This window comes from Miniopterus schreibersii (genome assembly GCF_964146895.1).
Source record: "Miniopterus schreibersii genome assembly, chromosome: 1".
Classification (NCBI taxonomy): Eukaryota; Metazoa; Chordata; class Mammalia; order Chiroptera; family Miniopteridae; genus Miniopterus; species Miniopterus schreibersii.
In genome coordinates this window covers 87,577,141-87,594,094 of record NC_138101.1, presented here as the reverse complement: position 1 = coordinate 87,594,094, position 16,954 = coordinate 87,577,141, and the positions used below count along the sequence as shown (strand labels likewise).

Below are 16,954 nucleotides of genomic sequence, written 5' to 3'. Positions count from 1 at the left end.
AGCTCTTGACTACCAGCCATGGGCAGAAGTCACCATTTGTCACCATTTCTTCAGCTAAGAAATGCTCCTTTCCAAAATTTCTTTGGCAGAATCTCCCAGAGATCTGTTTTTCTGCTCCTTCCTAAATTAGCATCAGTCTTCAAAGAAAAAAAAACAAAACCTGACAAATCAATGTGAGAAGAAACTAGCTCCAATTTTGTATTTATTTCATGGAAAGTTTCAGAGTTTATTATTTATACCCAATAAAAGTGGACAAGAAAATGTTGGGGGAAAAAGGTGTATACACTCAAAGTCAGATTGTTCATTATTCAAGAAGCAACACGTGATACAAATTCAAGATTTTATTAAAATCATCTGTAAGTTAACATAATCTCTCGGTGGTGAAGGAACATTTTTAATAAAGCAAAAGAATAAGTTATGTGAATAAACAGAAGAGTGAACAGTGTTAACTGTGACATTTAAATGATTACATGATTTAATTATTCTTTGGAAAATAAGCAGCTTTGTGAACATCTATTCAGGGAACTGAAACCTGTGCTTACTATGGAATTTGCAGTTGAATTAGAGCTTTGTTTCCTGCCTTGGTAATTTTAAGGAAACAAATGGAAATGGTTTTAAGAACTTATAAAAATCTTCCACCTACCAAAATAAATTAAAAGGTAAGGTGGTAAGCACTAGGAAGGAAAGTGCCAACCCCCACAATCCTCAAGCAGCTGAAAATCCAGGTGTAACTTCTGACTCCCCCAAAACTTAATACTAATAACCTACTATTGACCAGGCCTTACTGATAACATAAACAGTTTATTAACACATATTCTATATGGCATGTGTATTATATACTGTATTCTTATAATAAAGTTAAAGAAAAAAAATCTCATTAAGAAAATCGTAAGAAAAATACATTTATAGTATTTATTGAAGAAATTCTGCATATAAGTGGACCCGCTCAGTTCAAATCCGTGTTCAAGGGCTAACTGTGATTATTTGTGGGACAGAGCAAGAGAGAACAGAAGCAATAATGAGAAAAGCAACTGCAAGTCCAGGCCATGCCAACCCCTTATTTATTCTTGGCCGCCAGGGGTTTCCGGCTGATCTTTTTGGATTTGTCATTATTTTTCTTCGGTGGTTCCGGATTTGCCTGCATGTGTCTGCCGTAGAGACTGAAAAGAGAGAGAGAGAGAGGGAGAAACTGTGAGATATACCTTACGGCACAAGACACGATTCTATTGGTAGAGCTTTAAACAACAGATTCATCTCAGGAATACTCAGTACGCCAGAAAATAAAAAAGAACAAAGATCAACTTCTGCTTTCTCTGGGTCATACATTGTATTTAAGTATTAAGAATTCACACACACACACACACACACACACACACACACACACAGCACTCCAGGAGGCCCAATTCTGGACACATCTCTTGGAATTTCGCAGTCATTTGGCCGAGTGCGCAAACACCGAAGGGAGCGACACAGGACTGTGAGGACTGATAATGCTTGGCCCAGACCTTCCAGACTGAAGCTCCGAAGGCCGTGAGCGTTTAAGTCGACAGTGACAAAAACTGGGTAGAACTGAAAAGATAGAGTGTCCATTTAGTGAAAAGCGAGCATCGTGCCTGGCCCGAGAGCCCAGGGGCTGGGTAATGTGACAGAGAGCAATGGTGTCCGAGCCCACGCTGGCTGCTCAGGCCTGATTGATAGCGCTGGGGTGGGAACCACACATCAATGTCACATTAATAAGTACTGCTGATTAAATGTTGACAGGGTACCCTACAATTACGGTAGATGGCATCCTTTGCAGAGCAAACTAGCTCTGTGGCTGAGAGGATTGAACTGAACAGCAGACAGTAATTACTCAATAATTTATGAGTAATTTTGATTAAACTGAATTAAAAGGCATCCTAAAATAAACACAGCTCAACCTCAACTCCCCTTATTGACATAACTGTGTCCCTAGGAGCCCGGTGGGTGCCTGTTTCTGTGGAGGAAAGGCATTGCCTGACTCTGCTTGTTGCAACTGACTTGTGCCAACTGAAGGGCGTGGACACAAGGACTGACTTCCCCATACAAGTCCTCCCTTGTTCTAAGGCCCACTCGAGAAAGTGACATCCTCCCTGACGCTCGCATTTTGCCAGCACACAGTGCAGAGCTACTTGGCATGCACTGCTCTCTTGATGACACTGGTTGAAGGCTTGAGGGGTGGACCTGGCACACAAAGTTGGTCACCTGATTGAGTGCTTAGAGAAAGCTGGACACCACGGTTTTGGTAGGTGATCCTGTTTTCTATCTTCTCCAGAGGCTTCCAAGTGTCTCCTTAAAAGCAGCCTGAGGAGGTTCCACCAACAGTGATCTGAAGACAGGTCTCTGTTCCCAGGGCCTTAGAATACAGTCTGGAGCTGGCAGCAGAGAGACCAGAAGCTGGAGCACGTACATCCAGCCAGGTGCTGGGATGCTCTCCAGGTACAGCGGAGGGCAATCTCTTGGGTTGAAGGGGTACCCCATGTCCCGGACAGCTAACAATTGAACCTGTAAATTAGCTTTCAACTTCTGGAAGTGCTTAGACATTTTGCTAAATCTAACAAAGAGAGAGGCCCAGGCCCACCCAACCCAACAGTGGGCCACCCTGTGCCTCCTCGGGAAAAACTTCTTCCTCCAGAGAACTTGGAAAACAGATCTTTAAACCCATATTTGCCCCTCTCCCTCACACTTTAAAAAGGGCCACTGGTTTCCCTGAAGTCTCCGTCATGGACACCAGAGGCCCTGGATCCAGATGAAGAACCACTGGTTTAGGCAAACAGGCAAGTCCACCTAGTCCAGCTTTACTGCCGTGGCCACCTCAGCCTAGTGATGTCCCTGTCCCAATCCCCAGAACCTATGAGTGTCACCTTACATGGCAAAGGGATTCTGCAGAGGTGATTAAAGATCTTGAGATGGGAAGATTATCCTGTAATATCTGGGGGGCAACCTGTGCACCCCTTTCTCTCACCCCTCCAGCATCTCTCCCAGATGCCTCCAACAGGTAGAGGAAACCCTGAGCCACAGCAGAGTTGTTGGTCATAGTCCTTGATCACCACTCACGAAACACTCTTATGGACCACCAGCCCTCCCTCCTTCTCCTCCTAGAAGGCTGCTTTCCTCAAGCTCAGGGCTCAGGGCTCAGTGCTCAGTGAGATAGATACTCCAGCTCCTCTCACTGGGCACAAAGCAAAGATCTGAGCCTGCTCTGTGCATTCACATGGCCCTGGGAGCTTCAGTTATCCAGCTTTCCCACAGCTTCATGCAGCTTTCCTCTATTTTCCAAGTCCTTATTCCCATAAGGGGAAAAAAAAAAATACATGTTCCTACTCATAGACAACATCAAACTTTAAGGGTAACAAAAATCTGCACGAATACAATGCCGCGGCTCCTCACTCAGAAATGCAGCAGCACTTAGGTGCTAGGAAGTGGTACTGACAACGTGAGGTCAGAGGAAAGAGAAGATTTGACAAGGTCCTGCTAGTAGGCCTGGAAGGCTTCCCAGAAGGGGCAAGGGTTACCTGGGCCCTGACGGTGGTCGTTTAGCAAAGTCATTTCAGAAGGGGGTGCAGAAGCTCTTGGGACTCAGCAAGGCTCCTCCTTTTAGGAAGGAACTGGAATGTTCCAGTTTCCATTCCTGCCTTTTTATGTACAGACCCCACTGTGTGCCTGAACTTCCCGGGCTGCACAGCAAGTCACTGCAAAGGGCCAGATGGACAGCAGTTCCGAACTTGATGTTTAAGTCCTAGTTTTGCCGCTTCCTAGTTGTTGACTCTGGGCAAAAGGTTAGCATCTCTTACCCCCACCATGCCTCAGTTTCTCCACGTGTAAACAAACAACAATGTGGTTTTCCTCACAGGGTGGCCGTGGTGGTTAAAAGAGCCAGCACCATGACAAGCCTATTGCAAGTGGCCAGCAAATGCCTGCTGAAAAATAGGACTGACGTGGGTTATAGTCAGAGTGATTAAATACAGATAATTATATGATTACTTCTTACGGGCTTTTTCCTCTGAAAAAAACAACAAGGTGTTTTCTATCAATGCCAAATCCCCAAGCATCTCTGGAAGAAAGGTCTGAATCCTCTTTGAAGAAAGCAACTAAGGCAGAGCTAAAAGCAGCGCCCCACTTCCTCGGTGAGTCACCGCAGAGACGGGATGACACTGCCCTTCCTTCTCTGCGTGATCCTTTCACTCCTCCGGCTTTGTGGGCAGATGCAAGTCGCCGCTTTACTCAGCAGCCAGTCCCACATGGAGACATCACTGTGGCGGAGCAACAAGGACAAGTGTTTCAGGGTCTAAAGCCTCAGACTCCATTCCTGGCCCTACCAGTGATTAGCCGTGGGCCTCCATTTGGGAAGCGTGGTAGACAGAATAATGGCCCCAAACGTCCACATCCTAATCCCTGAAACCTGTGAATACACTGCATTGCAGAAGAGACTTTGCAGAGGTGATGAAGTTAAGGATCTTGAGCTAGAAAGATTAACCTGGATTTTCTGGGTAGACCCAAGGGAATAACAAGAGTCTTAGATGGAAGCAGGAGGGTCAGGGTTAGACAGAGTTTTGAGCCTGTGACTTTGCTGGCTTTGAGGATGGAGGAAGGGGCTACCACCCAAGGAATGTAGGTGGCTTTCAGAAGCTGGAAAGGCAAGGAAATGCATTCTCCCCTAAAGCCTCCAGAGAAAGCAACCCTGTGGACACCTTGGCTTCAGACTTCTGACCTCCAGACTGTAAGATAATACATTCATTTTGTTTTCAAACACCAAGTTCGTGGTCATTTGTCACAGCAGCAATAGAGAACTCATACAGTAAGTGAAACCGTCTGGGCCATACACAGGGCAGCCTATCAGGAAGATGCTGCTTAATTTCAGCAGAAAAAAAATAGGAACTTTTTAGAGTAGCAGGTCATTGAAAAGAAGGAAGGAAAAGTTAAAACCTAAGTTTCAGAATGGACACAAAGTGTGCCCGAAGGAACAATGGCTACTGCTTCTACCAGAAGCAAGGAAATGGGGTGGCAAATTGTCCCCTCTCTGCTATAGTTAGACTGGATGGTTCTGGCCCCCTCCGTTCTCCGAAGCTAGCACTCATGGGTCATGCTTTGAAAGTATCTGGGAATAATTTATAGGGGGTCATGGAAGATTAATGAGTAATGATACAGAGAGGTCAATGCCACTGAAAGAAGTTTTATCATGTGCAGATCCTGAGAGAAGGGACACACCACACCATGCCGAGCCGTGGGGAAGTACCAGGGTGGTCAGGAGGCAGAAGGAGTGTAGGAGAGAGCAGGACCCGGAGCCTTAAGGTGGTTTCATGGAAAGAAATGGGTAAGGCAGAGGAGGCAAGTTTCAGAGAGTTTAGAATTGGTGAATTTGAGTAATTTCAGTGACCTCTACACCACAGGGATGGTCTCTAGTTGTCTGGTACCGGGAAGAGGGGAAATGTCTTTGTGTGTGTGCTTTAGATAAAGGAGGTGGTTGGGGGTATGGGCTTTGGAGCGGTTGGCTTGTATGTGAAAGGCAGGGATGTTGTCTGCTGTCTCTAGGAGTTCACTAGCCCTGGGAAAGGCAGTCTCTCCCTAGCCAGCATGGCTCCTACATGTCAAAGCCTCATAAAATATAGAAAATAAAAAACATGACTAATACAGCCCACAGCCTTTGGGATGGATTTCTGCCCTCCTGACTACCCCATACCCTCCTCTCAAAAGTTCCCGTGGCCTTGGTGATTACAGTTGCCGCACCTGTCCCTTCTGCCTCCTCCACTTGGGAAAATCCCCCAAATCCCTGAGGCCCAAAGCAAGGCACCTCCCAGACTAGCACACCCCTCAGCACTCTGCCCAGGTGGCACTCGTCCCACACCCTCCCTGAGGATCCCAAGAGAACAGTCCCAGACTTCACTCACCTCTCATCCTGCACCCTGCTTGGATGACACGTGACTTTGGGCAAGGGCCTGACTTGCCAGTCTGATGTCCACATTTGCAAAATGAGGATAACAATTGCCATCTACCTCACAGGCCTTTGGAGATTAACTCAGACATGGAAAAGGTCTTGTCTGTTCAGGCACATAACAGGTGTTCCAGGATGGCTACTGCCACCTTGACCTGTTACGAAGGTATGTGACTCGGGCCAAGATGGCCAGTTCCTTCCACTTCTCAGACACTGCCTCCATGCACAGAGCGCAGCCAGGAGCGCTGCTCTGCCACCAGCTCCCTTTTCAGGGGTTCTGGTGGGCAATGAAATCCAGCTTGAGAGTGTGGACAAAGGGAACCTGGTTCAAGGTCACCAATGGGGCAGCTGCCACCAGTGGGCAAACTGTTCAACCCAGAAAATGAAGGGAAACTATAGCACAGAGACCTAGAAAATCTCTCCTCTGAAATCTGAGGTTTCTAGACAATAATGGGAGGTGATTAAGGAGGGGAAAAAGGCCACAAAAACAATCTAAAGTGACAGAAAGGGATCAATGAAGTTTAGGGTGTGATAAATAGGCTTTTGTCGCTGAAGAGAATATGGAAGGCAAGATGCATGTGGATGCCCTTGTGGTGGGACATGAGTGAGCCAGGAAGCTCTCCATCTGTCCCTTTCGGATGGGCCCTGCCCTGAGCAGTCGCCTGAAGACTCCCTGCCAAAGACCAGCACTAGAGGAATCAACATGAAATGATTTGGGACCACTGGGGTCATCAGACTGATCCCTTCAGAGATATCCTGGGAAAGTAGCTGGCACACTGGCCACTTTAAGCTCCATGTAACTGAGCAGTCCTGCCTATGGACATCTAAGCCTGCACGGCAGAAAATTCCAGCATGCCGGAATCAGAATAAATTTTGCAACAAATATTATTTAAGCAGGATAATACTCATGCTTTTCTATTATTGACAGGTAAATTTTATTTACTATGCTCATCTTCAATTTTAGGAAAAGATTCATACGTCTTACTGTTTCTGTTGGATCCAAGGATCTCTTGCAGACCCTCAATCCCTTCTTGGCTGAAGCAATGAAGACCAGTGTGGAGCACCCCATTCCCTCTGAAAATTGCCTCCCTTGGTTGCAATGCACTATCCTGGTTAGTCTCTCTCTGGATACTTCTTTGATCTTCTGTTTCTGCATTTATCTCGTCACGTCCTCTTCCCCAGAACAATCATCTAATTTTATAGCTTCAATGATTATCTCTGAGCAGCAGCCCTCCAAGTCACTGCCACCCTCAACCCCTGCTGTGCCTTGTTCCCACTTGAACACTTTGCTCTAAAACCCAAACAAAGCCTAGAGCAGCTCTCTACCCGACTTCCACAGTCTGTCCCTCTGTCTCCAGACATTCAAGATCAAAACTGAAAGTCACTGAAGCCATTTTGATGTCTGCCTCTTTTTTCGGTCACCACATGAATCAAGTTTGTCTGGCACTTCCTCTACAAAAGACATTCTTAGCCCGGGACAAGGAAAGTATCTGAAACTCCATGGTAAGCTGAATTTTTCAGCAGGAGGGGAACAGTTTTCATTAGCTTCTCAAAAGACTCACAACTCAGTGGATTAATTAGTTGCTTTAAGGTACGTATTCTTATTTCCATCATCCCATGACCTTACCGTTCTCTTTTCCAGCCCCATCAATGGCCAACAGGTTATTATAATGGGTCCCTTTTCTGTCCCCTTGATGCCAATCCATTCCCCCCTCTAGTGTGTCGTACACACAAGTGACAGAATAATCTCTCCTTGGTTTACTCATGAAAAGAAGCATCCACTGCCCACAGGATCAAGTACTCAGCCTGGAACGTGGCACACAGCTGCCACAGAACATGCCATGTCGCACTTAACTTACCCAAGCTCATCTCTGCTCACTAACATACCTGACTATAGTAAGGTCTGGAGGCAGGCAGTGTGGAGTGCAGGAAAGATGGACAAAGTGTGTGAGTTCTGCCGTGTATTCACTGAGTAAACTTAGAGTCATATCTCTTTCTAGTATATCTATTACCTTAGCTGGCAAATGGAATATTTGCACGTTTGCCTCTCAGGCATATTTGACACTCAGACTGGCTTCGGTTCACTGAAGTGCTAGGGCTCAATCCACCCAAGGCCTGGGATTAGGCCTGTCCTCTCCGCCTGCATTCCTTTTGGTATGTTTTTGCTGATCTGTGTTACTATTTCTTGGAATGCCTGCCTGAGTTCTTTCTGTAATTCAGATCTTTCATATTTTTAGGTTTTTCACAGCCCCCTCCACCTCCCCGCACCCCCAATTTCTGTCTTCACAAAATATTGTGGGATTTATCAGGATTTTACCATTAAGTCCTTGATGATCCCTAAAGCGATTCCTGCTCCTGGCTTGTTATTTCGAAGTACCAGCAGAGTGCCTTTATGGCGACACATTAAAATATGCCTGCCATTCGTTCGGAATTCACTGTCACAACAACCCAGTGAAGTAGGGGCTTTTACTGTCTTCATTTTTCAAATGAGGAAACTGAGGCTTAGCAGGTTTAGGCCTTGATCCAACCCAGGCAATCACTCCCAAAGATCAAACTCTTTTTCACCAAATTATCTTGTCTCCCATCTTTGTGGATTTCTGTTTTGTCTTCCTAATAAGCTATCCATTCTTTTGAAGGCGGACTCCACTTTCGTATTCTATAGACTCAGGCACTGCTAGAAGCACATGTGTGCTAGGTAAATATTGTGTTTCAGAATGCCAGGTATGTGAGAGGTACAATATGCTGTTCTTAAGTCACGTGTTCACATCATCTGCCTCCCTCCTGCTGTTTGGGGGGTTTCCATGGAGAGTCCTTATACAGAACAGGAAAAGAACCAATTTTAAAGTCTAAGTACATGGCCAGTGACAATAATGAAGAGAAATACTTTTGTTTATAATCTGTAATCTTATGGTAGGATGTTAAATTTAAAATATCCACAAATAAATCTGTGGACAAAGTGTGAAGCTGAGGTTATTAATAAGCATTTGTAATAACTTTATTTATCCCATCTAGAAGCTATGAGGGGCTGGTGAGAACCTTAGCACATAAACTGCTGAGTCTTAAAGGAAAAAAAATTAACAGCATATTCTCATTAGAAGTCTCATTAATTCAAAAGGCAATGATTTTTGGAGATCAAACCTCCAAGAGACGGTTCCATGTAATTCACTAATGGCAATACCTGTCTTTAACATTTACATTTCCCATTATAACCCTCACTGCTCTCCATCACCAACACACAATAAAAAAAATGTATAAACATTCATGTGCCAAGAGCATCATATAAATAGCCAAAAAAATTTTATAGCTGGCTTACAACAGACATTAAGCTATATGAAAACACAAAACATAAAGCAGATTTTAAAATAGGCCATACATTCTAGACTCGCTATCTGACCCACTGAAAAAGGGGAGAAACAAGGATTCTGGCAGATCAAAACTAACAATCTCATGCACAAAAGATGCTCATTAAACTTCATCATCCTGTCTACTTTAATGATGCTTTTACTTAATAAAAATTCCCCGAGCAGTTGCAAGGATATTAGGCAAGGTCTTTGGTTATGTATCAGAGGTCCGAGCTGTCACCAGCAAGCATGCAGTTCAGAGGTATGGTCCCTGGGGAAGGAGCAAATACAGCTTCCATGGAATACATGCAGAGAAAAATCAATAACTGCAACTTGCTTCCCTGCTTAAGCGGTTAAGAAGATAGGTAATCCTTTTAAATTAAACTGCAAAGTGCTAAATGTTGCAATTTCCAGAATAAACTAAAGGCAAAAGAAAACAAGTCTAAGAGATTTTTTAAGTTCCTAAACAAGCTACTTCCTTAATAGATTTCATATCGGGAGATTAAAGAATATTATTTATAAACATAATTATTTTGTGACCTAGTACTTGCATCTGTAGAGATTTTAAAAAAGATCCAACCGTGTATGTTTCAATGCATTTGTAATACACAGATATACAAACACATTGATAAATATGAGAAAGTGAAAAATGATTTTTATATTTGTATTTGCCGCCTTCAAAAATGATTCCTAAAAATAAAACCACTATTTTAAAATTCACTAACTTGAATCTGTCTCATAAAAGTTAAATAATAATTACCTAATAGGTCCTTTAACATCGACAGCTGGATGTTAATACTATATAATCACAAATTACTGCTTTTGTCCATATCATATAACCCACTTTAAATTTCACATCCTGCCAATACATACTTGGCTGCAGAGATAGGACAGCTGGGGCAAGAGTAAGGCACTACCCAATATTTGAATTTATTTATTCTTTTATTTAAAATTTTTATTTATTGTTGACAGTATTACAGATATCCCCATTTTCCTCACCTTTGCTCCCCTCCATCCAGTCCCCACCCATCCCAGGCCTTCCCCACACTACTGTCTGTGTCCATGGGCTATGCATATATGTACTGAGTTCTTTGGTTAATCTCTTCCCATCCCCTCCACACCCCTCAGCTCTGAGATCTGTCAGTCTGTTCCACGCATCCATGCTTCTGGATCTATTTTGTTTGTCAGTTTATTTTGTTCATTAGATTCCACAGATAAGTGAGATCATTGATATTTGTCTTTCTCTCACTGGCTTATTTTACTTAGCAAAATAATCTCCAGGTCCCTCCATGATGTTGCAAGGGTAAGAGTTCCTTCTTTTTTTACAGCTGCATAGTATTCCATGGTGTGAATGTCCCACAGCTTTTTTATCCACTCACCTACTAATGGGCACTTGGGCTGTTTCCAGATCTTAGCTAAGGTAAATAACACCGCTATAAACATAGGGGTGCATAAGTTCTTTCTGGTTGGTATTTGGGATTTCTTAGGACATATTCCCAGAAGTGGGATTGTTGGGTCAAATGGCAGTTCCATATTTAATTTTTTGAGGAAACTCTATACTGTTTTCCACAGTGGCTGCACCAGTCTGCATTCCCACCAGCAGTGTACTCAAGGTTTCCTTTTCTCCACGCCCTCGCCAACCCTTGTTGTTTGTTGATCTATTGATGGAGCCATTCTGACAGGTGTGAGGTGGTACCTCATTGTCATTTGGATTTGCATCTCTCTGATCATTAGTGGCACTGAGCATTTTTTCATATGCCTATTGGCCATTTGCATGCCCTCTTTGAAGAAGTGTCTTTCACATCCTTTGCCTATTTTTTAACTGGATTGTTTGTCTTTTTGGTGTTGAGTTGTATGAGTTCTTTGTATACTTTGAAAATTAACCCCTTATCAGGTATATCACGGGCTAATATGTTCTCCTATACATTGGGTTCCCTTTGCATTCTGTGGTTTCTTTTGTTGTGCAGCTTTTTAGTTTGAGGTTGTAGTCCCATTTGTTTATTTTTTCTTTGTTTCCCTTGCCCTAGGAGATATATCAGCGAAAATCCTGTTACGAGAGATGTCTGAGATTTTGCTGCCTATGGTTTCTTCTAGGACTTTTATGGTTTCGTGACTCGTAATTAAATCTTTTATCCATTTTGAGTTTATTCTTATGTATGGTGTAAGTTGGTTGTCTAGTTTCATTTTATTGCATGTACCTGTCCAATTTTCCCAACACCATATACTGAAGAAACTATCTTTAATCCATGGTATGCTCTTGTCTCCTTTGTCAAATATTAATTGACCATATTGGTGTTGGTTGATTTCTGGGGTCTCGATTCTGTTCCACTGGTCTATATGCCTGTTCCTGTGCCATTACCAGGCTGTTTTGATTACAGTGGCTTTGTAGTATAGTTTGATATCTGGTATTTTGATTCCTCCAACTTTGTTCTTCTTTCTCAAGATTGCTGAAGCTATGTGGGGTCTTTTTTGGTTCCATATAAATTTTTGGAGTGTTTGATTTAGACCTGTGAAATATATCAATGGCATTTTAGTAGGGATTGCACTGAATCTGTAGATTGCTTTGGGTAGTATGGACATTTTAATGATGTTAATTCTACCAATCCATGAACAAGGTATATTCTTCCATGTGTTTGTATCTCTCTCTATTTCTTTTTCAGTGTCCTGTAGTTTTCTGAGTACAGGTCTTTTACCTCCTTGGTTAAGTTTATTCCCAGATGTCTTATTATTTTTGTTGCAATGGTAAATGGGATTTTTTTTTAGTTTCTCTTTCTGAGAGTTCATTATTGGTATATAAAAATGCCAATGATTTCTGGATGTTAATTTTGTATTCTGCTACTTTGTCGAATTTATTTATTAAATCTAGTAGTTTTTTGGTGGACTCTTTAGGGTTCTGAGTCTGGAAGGCCGTGGGTAAATGCAGTAAATGTATCATGGCACCACTTAGTGAGGCTGCTGGGAGCCCAGCCTGTCATCCTCTCATGGAGGTTCTCTTTCACAGTATTGTGCCCAGGTTTTCTATTAAATTCCTTTAAGGTACAATGGGCTTTTGTTGAATGTTAACGATATCTGATATTAGTAAGAACTAGCTGAAGATAGTAATGGCTTATATAAGAGAATTAAAATGAACATCATAAAACCAGTGGGTTTTTTCTTTTCCTTTGGACAAATTAAAAATCAGAATCAATTTTTATTATGGATATATTAGAGTCTTTCTGGTCACACATGATTCCTTCATGAATGGCTCCAGGTTGTTTACAACCTCTAAAATTATTAAGCTAGTAATCACAACAGCAAAACTAAGGTAGAACTGACTACACAGTAGCATTTCTACATAGCTACTGTGGAGTTTTCTATATATTAACTCATTTAAATCTTACACAATATCACATGAATCAAAGAAACCCTGTGGGGTGCATATTTGTCCTGTGGCTCTAGATATAAATGATATCACATATGCAGAGTTGGTGTCACAAAAATAGAAATACCAGTGTTTAAATAGAGAAGGCTTTGCTTCTCCTACTGTTTTTCAGATAAGGACAAATGGTAAAATACAGAGGTATTACCTCTCCTCCTCTTCTTCCTCCTGTCTGTGGCTAACAATTTAGACACCTCTCCTGGGAGCATACTTCCCTCTCAGTCCAAGTAACTTGATGATTTCAGTGGAAAGCTAGACATCTCTTTAAGTACAAACCTACAAGTTCCAGAGTGCGGGGCAAATAACACTGAATGAGACTCAGAAGGCTTTGGAATTAATCCACAATCTGTGTTTCCCTAGTCAGAAAATGAGGCATGTGGACTTACACGGGTGGTAACTGTCTAGCACATGTGCCGCCACTCGCCCTCACACACTGACTGGGTGCTTGTATCAGCCTGCACCCACTTACAGCACTCCAGACAATGGCCTCAACCTGGTCGGAGCTGGGCACGTGAATAGAGCTTGAACACTTTACATATAAAACTTGTACAGCACTACGCTTATGTCAACTCGTTTACCCTTAAGCAAAACCATGTTAATTGAAACCTTACAGGGCTCGCATCTCTAAGGTTCTTTCTATGTTCTGGTTAGATTAAGGCATGATGCCTAAGATTTTAGACAGCACTGTATCACTTGCTTCTCCCTCTTCTCCATGGATTTTCTATGAGGTGAGTCACATTTCACTTATAGACAGAGCAAAGAGATAAATAAATAAACTTACTAAGCAAAACCAAAAAAGCATCCATCTACCTACAGGTGAACTTATCCATACAGTGCTCTGGCCAGAAGACTCTCACCAGGTGGATATCAGGAAGAAGCAGCTACAGGTAAAATCCATTCATGACCTCTTGTCATTTCCCCGCAAAGCTAAGTCCCTCACGTAAGCTGGGCTCTCTCTGCAGTGCCAAACCCCATCCCTGGGACACAGCACATCAAGTTGATTTGTGCCTTCCCACCATTCCTGATCTCAATCACTGAACTACTGGCCAACGGTACAGAGAGACTGGCAGAATGGGAGGAGCCAGGCTTTCATGGGCAAAGGAGTAAAGTGGTATTTGGGAATAAGCCAACAGCTGTCCAAAGAGTCATGGAGAGGACATCTGTGAGAGCTCCATAGGGGACAAGTCTTTGGATCCCACCCTTCCTTTAGCTTCACTTTCATGTTTTCTTAATTTTGTGGAAAAAACATACTCCCAAAGTAATTAAGGATTTAAAAAATATTTTCAGCCCTTTTATATGTAATTCATTTCCTAGTTTTTTAAAATCAGATTTTTAAGAGTCTCAGAAATGTATAGTCTTCAAATGAAAAAAGGTTAAAAACTAAGATGTGTGTGGTTTATATCTGATATAAAAACGATATATTAGAGGATTCTGTGCATTAGCAATAAATCTTGGTGGGGACCCTGGGAATGCATCAAGTGGAGGGTCTGACTCTCTCTGGTCTCAAGCCTTAGTTATTTGATGCTCCCCTCAGGCCTTGTCGACTCAGAGCAAAACTGTGGCTGTGGGTAGGGAGAGAAGAGCTAAAGCTTGTCACAACAGACCTTTTCATCCAAGAATCTCAAGTGTTTCATCTAGGAATCTCACCCACAAAAGCTCCTGGAAGGTGTTAGAGCATCTAAATACAGATGGAGAGAGTGAGGTGAAAGTCAAAGCATGAGGTGGAGATGCCAGAGAACCAGAGTATTGTGTGGATCCCTTTTGTTATGGTTTCCAGTACATCCAGTGGGTGTGGTCATGAGGTGGCCGACAGGACAACATCTGGGCGAGAAATCACAGAGGGAGCACATGCAAAGTAGCTCTCTCAAATATTAACAAGCCATGTTCTGTAATTACTGACTCAAGTGGACCTATGTTTTCATGGGAAAATAATCTCCCCGAATGACTATTAATAATCAAGAAGATTTCTGCCCATCATATTTTCCTGAGAATGGTAAAACAAGCCCCTCTTATTAGTAAGTACCGCCTGCTATATTGAAAACTTACAGTGAATTAATTTCCCCTCATAAATATTTCAAAAAGTTATTTTTTAAATCTTATTTTAAAAAGACATATTAGTACTTCCAATTTATAGGAACATATTACATACTTTCACATATCTATAGAATAGCTCTGTCCAAAATATGAGATCTATAAATGTAACTTTACATTTTCTAGTAGCCACATTTAAAAAGTAAAGACAGATGAAATGAACTTTAATAATATATTTTATTTAACCCAGTATATCCAAAATATGATCATTTCAACATGAAACTAATATAAATAATTATCAACTTTATCCTTAATTGAAAGATAAATGACTTAGTAAGCATGTCATACAAATGTAATAATTTTTTTGTATTAAGCGTCTGAAATCTGGTGAGTATTTTACTGGTAAGGCACATCCCAATCAGACAAGGTAAAATTCAAGAGCTCAAGAGCCACAGGTTGCTGGGCAGTTACCATACTGCACAACACAGACAGAGACCATTGGAATATGGTGGATTGAGCCATCTCTGTGTACTCTTTGAAAGCTGATGGACTCTTTCTTGCCACGTGGTTACTTTCAGTGCTTTAGGAAAAGGAAGGATGAACATATATATCATATAATTTTTAATAAAAGTAATTTCACCTACCTAGAGGTCCTTCCAATATCTTTAACTGTTTTTAATAGTTCTGAATATGAGCCTGGGAAGGTCTCCAGGCCAATACAAGTAACTCCTAAAGCCCATGAACACTTCTTGGTTGGAGGAAAATATAGTCAGTCCCTCTCTTTCCCCAAAGCAAGAAAACATAAAAACACCTATAAGAGCCCAAAGTGCTCAGCTTGAAGTTGGCCAGAGTGTACTATCCGGAGGCTTTCACTACGAGGGGTTCAAGAAGCAGCAGTTCTAGGCTGTGCGCACTGATGAGTTTTGCCATTTCCCAGGCAAGCGAGACCCTGTCACCCAGCTGTGCTCCTTCTGACATGGCAAATACTAAATCTGGGCTCTGGTGCTCCACCCTCTCCTGCTCTGTCCCCATCCCCCTGTCCATTTCTGTCTGATGGGCTGGGGCATCTGGGGGTGGGGCTGCAGGGAGGCCCAGAGTATCACCGCAGGTGGCCATGAAGTGAGACATCACCGTCAAGCCTTTGTAAGGAAGAGAACAAGGGGCTTAGGAGAGATGAGGGACATATATTAAACCTGTTGGCTACAGTGAGGTAACAGTATTTTTAAACTCCCCCTTCTTTCTCAAGGTATTTTTTTTTCTATAAAACTCATAAATACAAAACTGAAAACTAAAGGAAGGGGAGATCCAAAGACCCATCTACTACTGAGCTCCCACAGGTGCCTTCATTATTCTTTCGACAAATGTTGACTTGTTCCCAAATGCCACTACTTCTTTCCCTGCAACAACACAGCTCCTCACCCACTAGCCTCGTTGGGGTCCCTTGTTGTGCTTCTATCTCCCACATTGCTGAGGGCCAATATCACCTGTGGCCAATATCACCAGGGGCGCTCTTCTGAAGGACATTTTACAGAGCTGACTTGCAAACTGCCCACAATGCGCAAGGCTGGTATGACTCCTGAACACTGGCTGTGCAGCCTGGGCCCCACTAAGCCTCAGTTTCTCAACCTGTAAAGCAGGAATTATAATCGGGCCTACACTGCTTACAGTTGGGAGGACTGCATGAGGAAATCATGGAAAGAGCTTAGCGCTGTGTCTAGCCACACATTAAACATAAACTTTCTTTTTCATTACAACCACTGTTAAAAGAGGTTAGGTCACTTCGTCATTTTTGTAGGATCTCAACTCAATTGAAAAAGTAAAGGTCCAAGCCCTACTTTGTCTGATTTCAAAATCCAGGAGGGGGGGGGAGGGCAGGAGGGGAGAGAAAGAGGGGGGGAGAACATGACTCTCTCTATGCTCAGCACCCACGTGGAAGTTAAGATGTCTGGCAGGCTGTTGGAGAGACCTAGTCTTGAAGTGCATCTATAATAATTAGCAGCTGGGTAACCTTGGTGACCTAAACCTCTCTGGGCATACTTTTTCATCTGGATAATGGGACTGTTAATAATAGTACATACTTCACAGAGTCACGAGGGGGATGAGATCACATAAATGACAGTTTCTTTTCAAAGAGGTAGTTTTAAACACCATACCATGTATGCTTGAGGAAAACAGAAAGTGGCAGGGGACATAAGGTGGATATAAAACTTGGAT

General features: G+C 42.7%; 1 protein-coding gene across 2 annotated transcripts in view; it reads right to left on the bottom strand.

Moving 5' to 3' along the window:
• Positions 1-326: 326 nt before the first annotated feature.
• RSU1 (Ras suppressor protein 1) overlaps positions 327-16,954 on the bottom strand; it is a 170,578-nt gene continuing 153,950 nt past the window's right edge. For both annotated transcript variants that reach the window (XM_081143585.1, XM_081143586.1), the window contains one exon: positions 327-1,160. In XM_081143585.1, the coding sequence (XP_080999711.1) occupies positions 1,058-1,160 (103 nt within the window). In that variant the 3' untranslated portion in view covers positions 327-1,057. The remainder of the gene's footprint in view (positions 1,161-16,954) is intronic.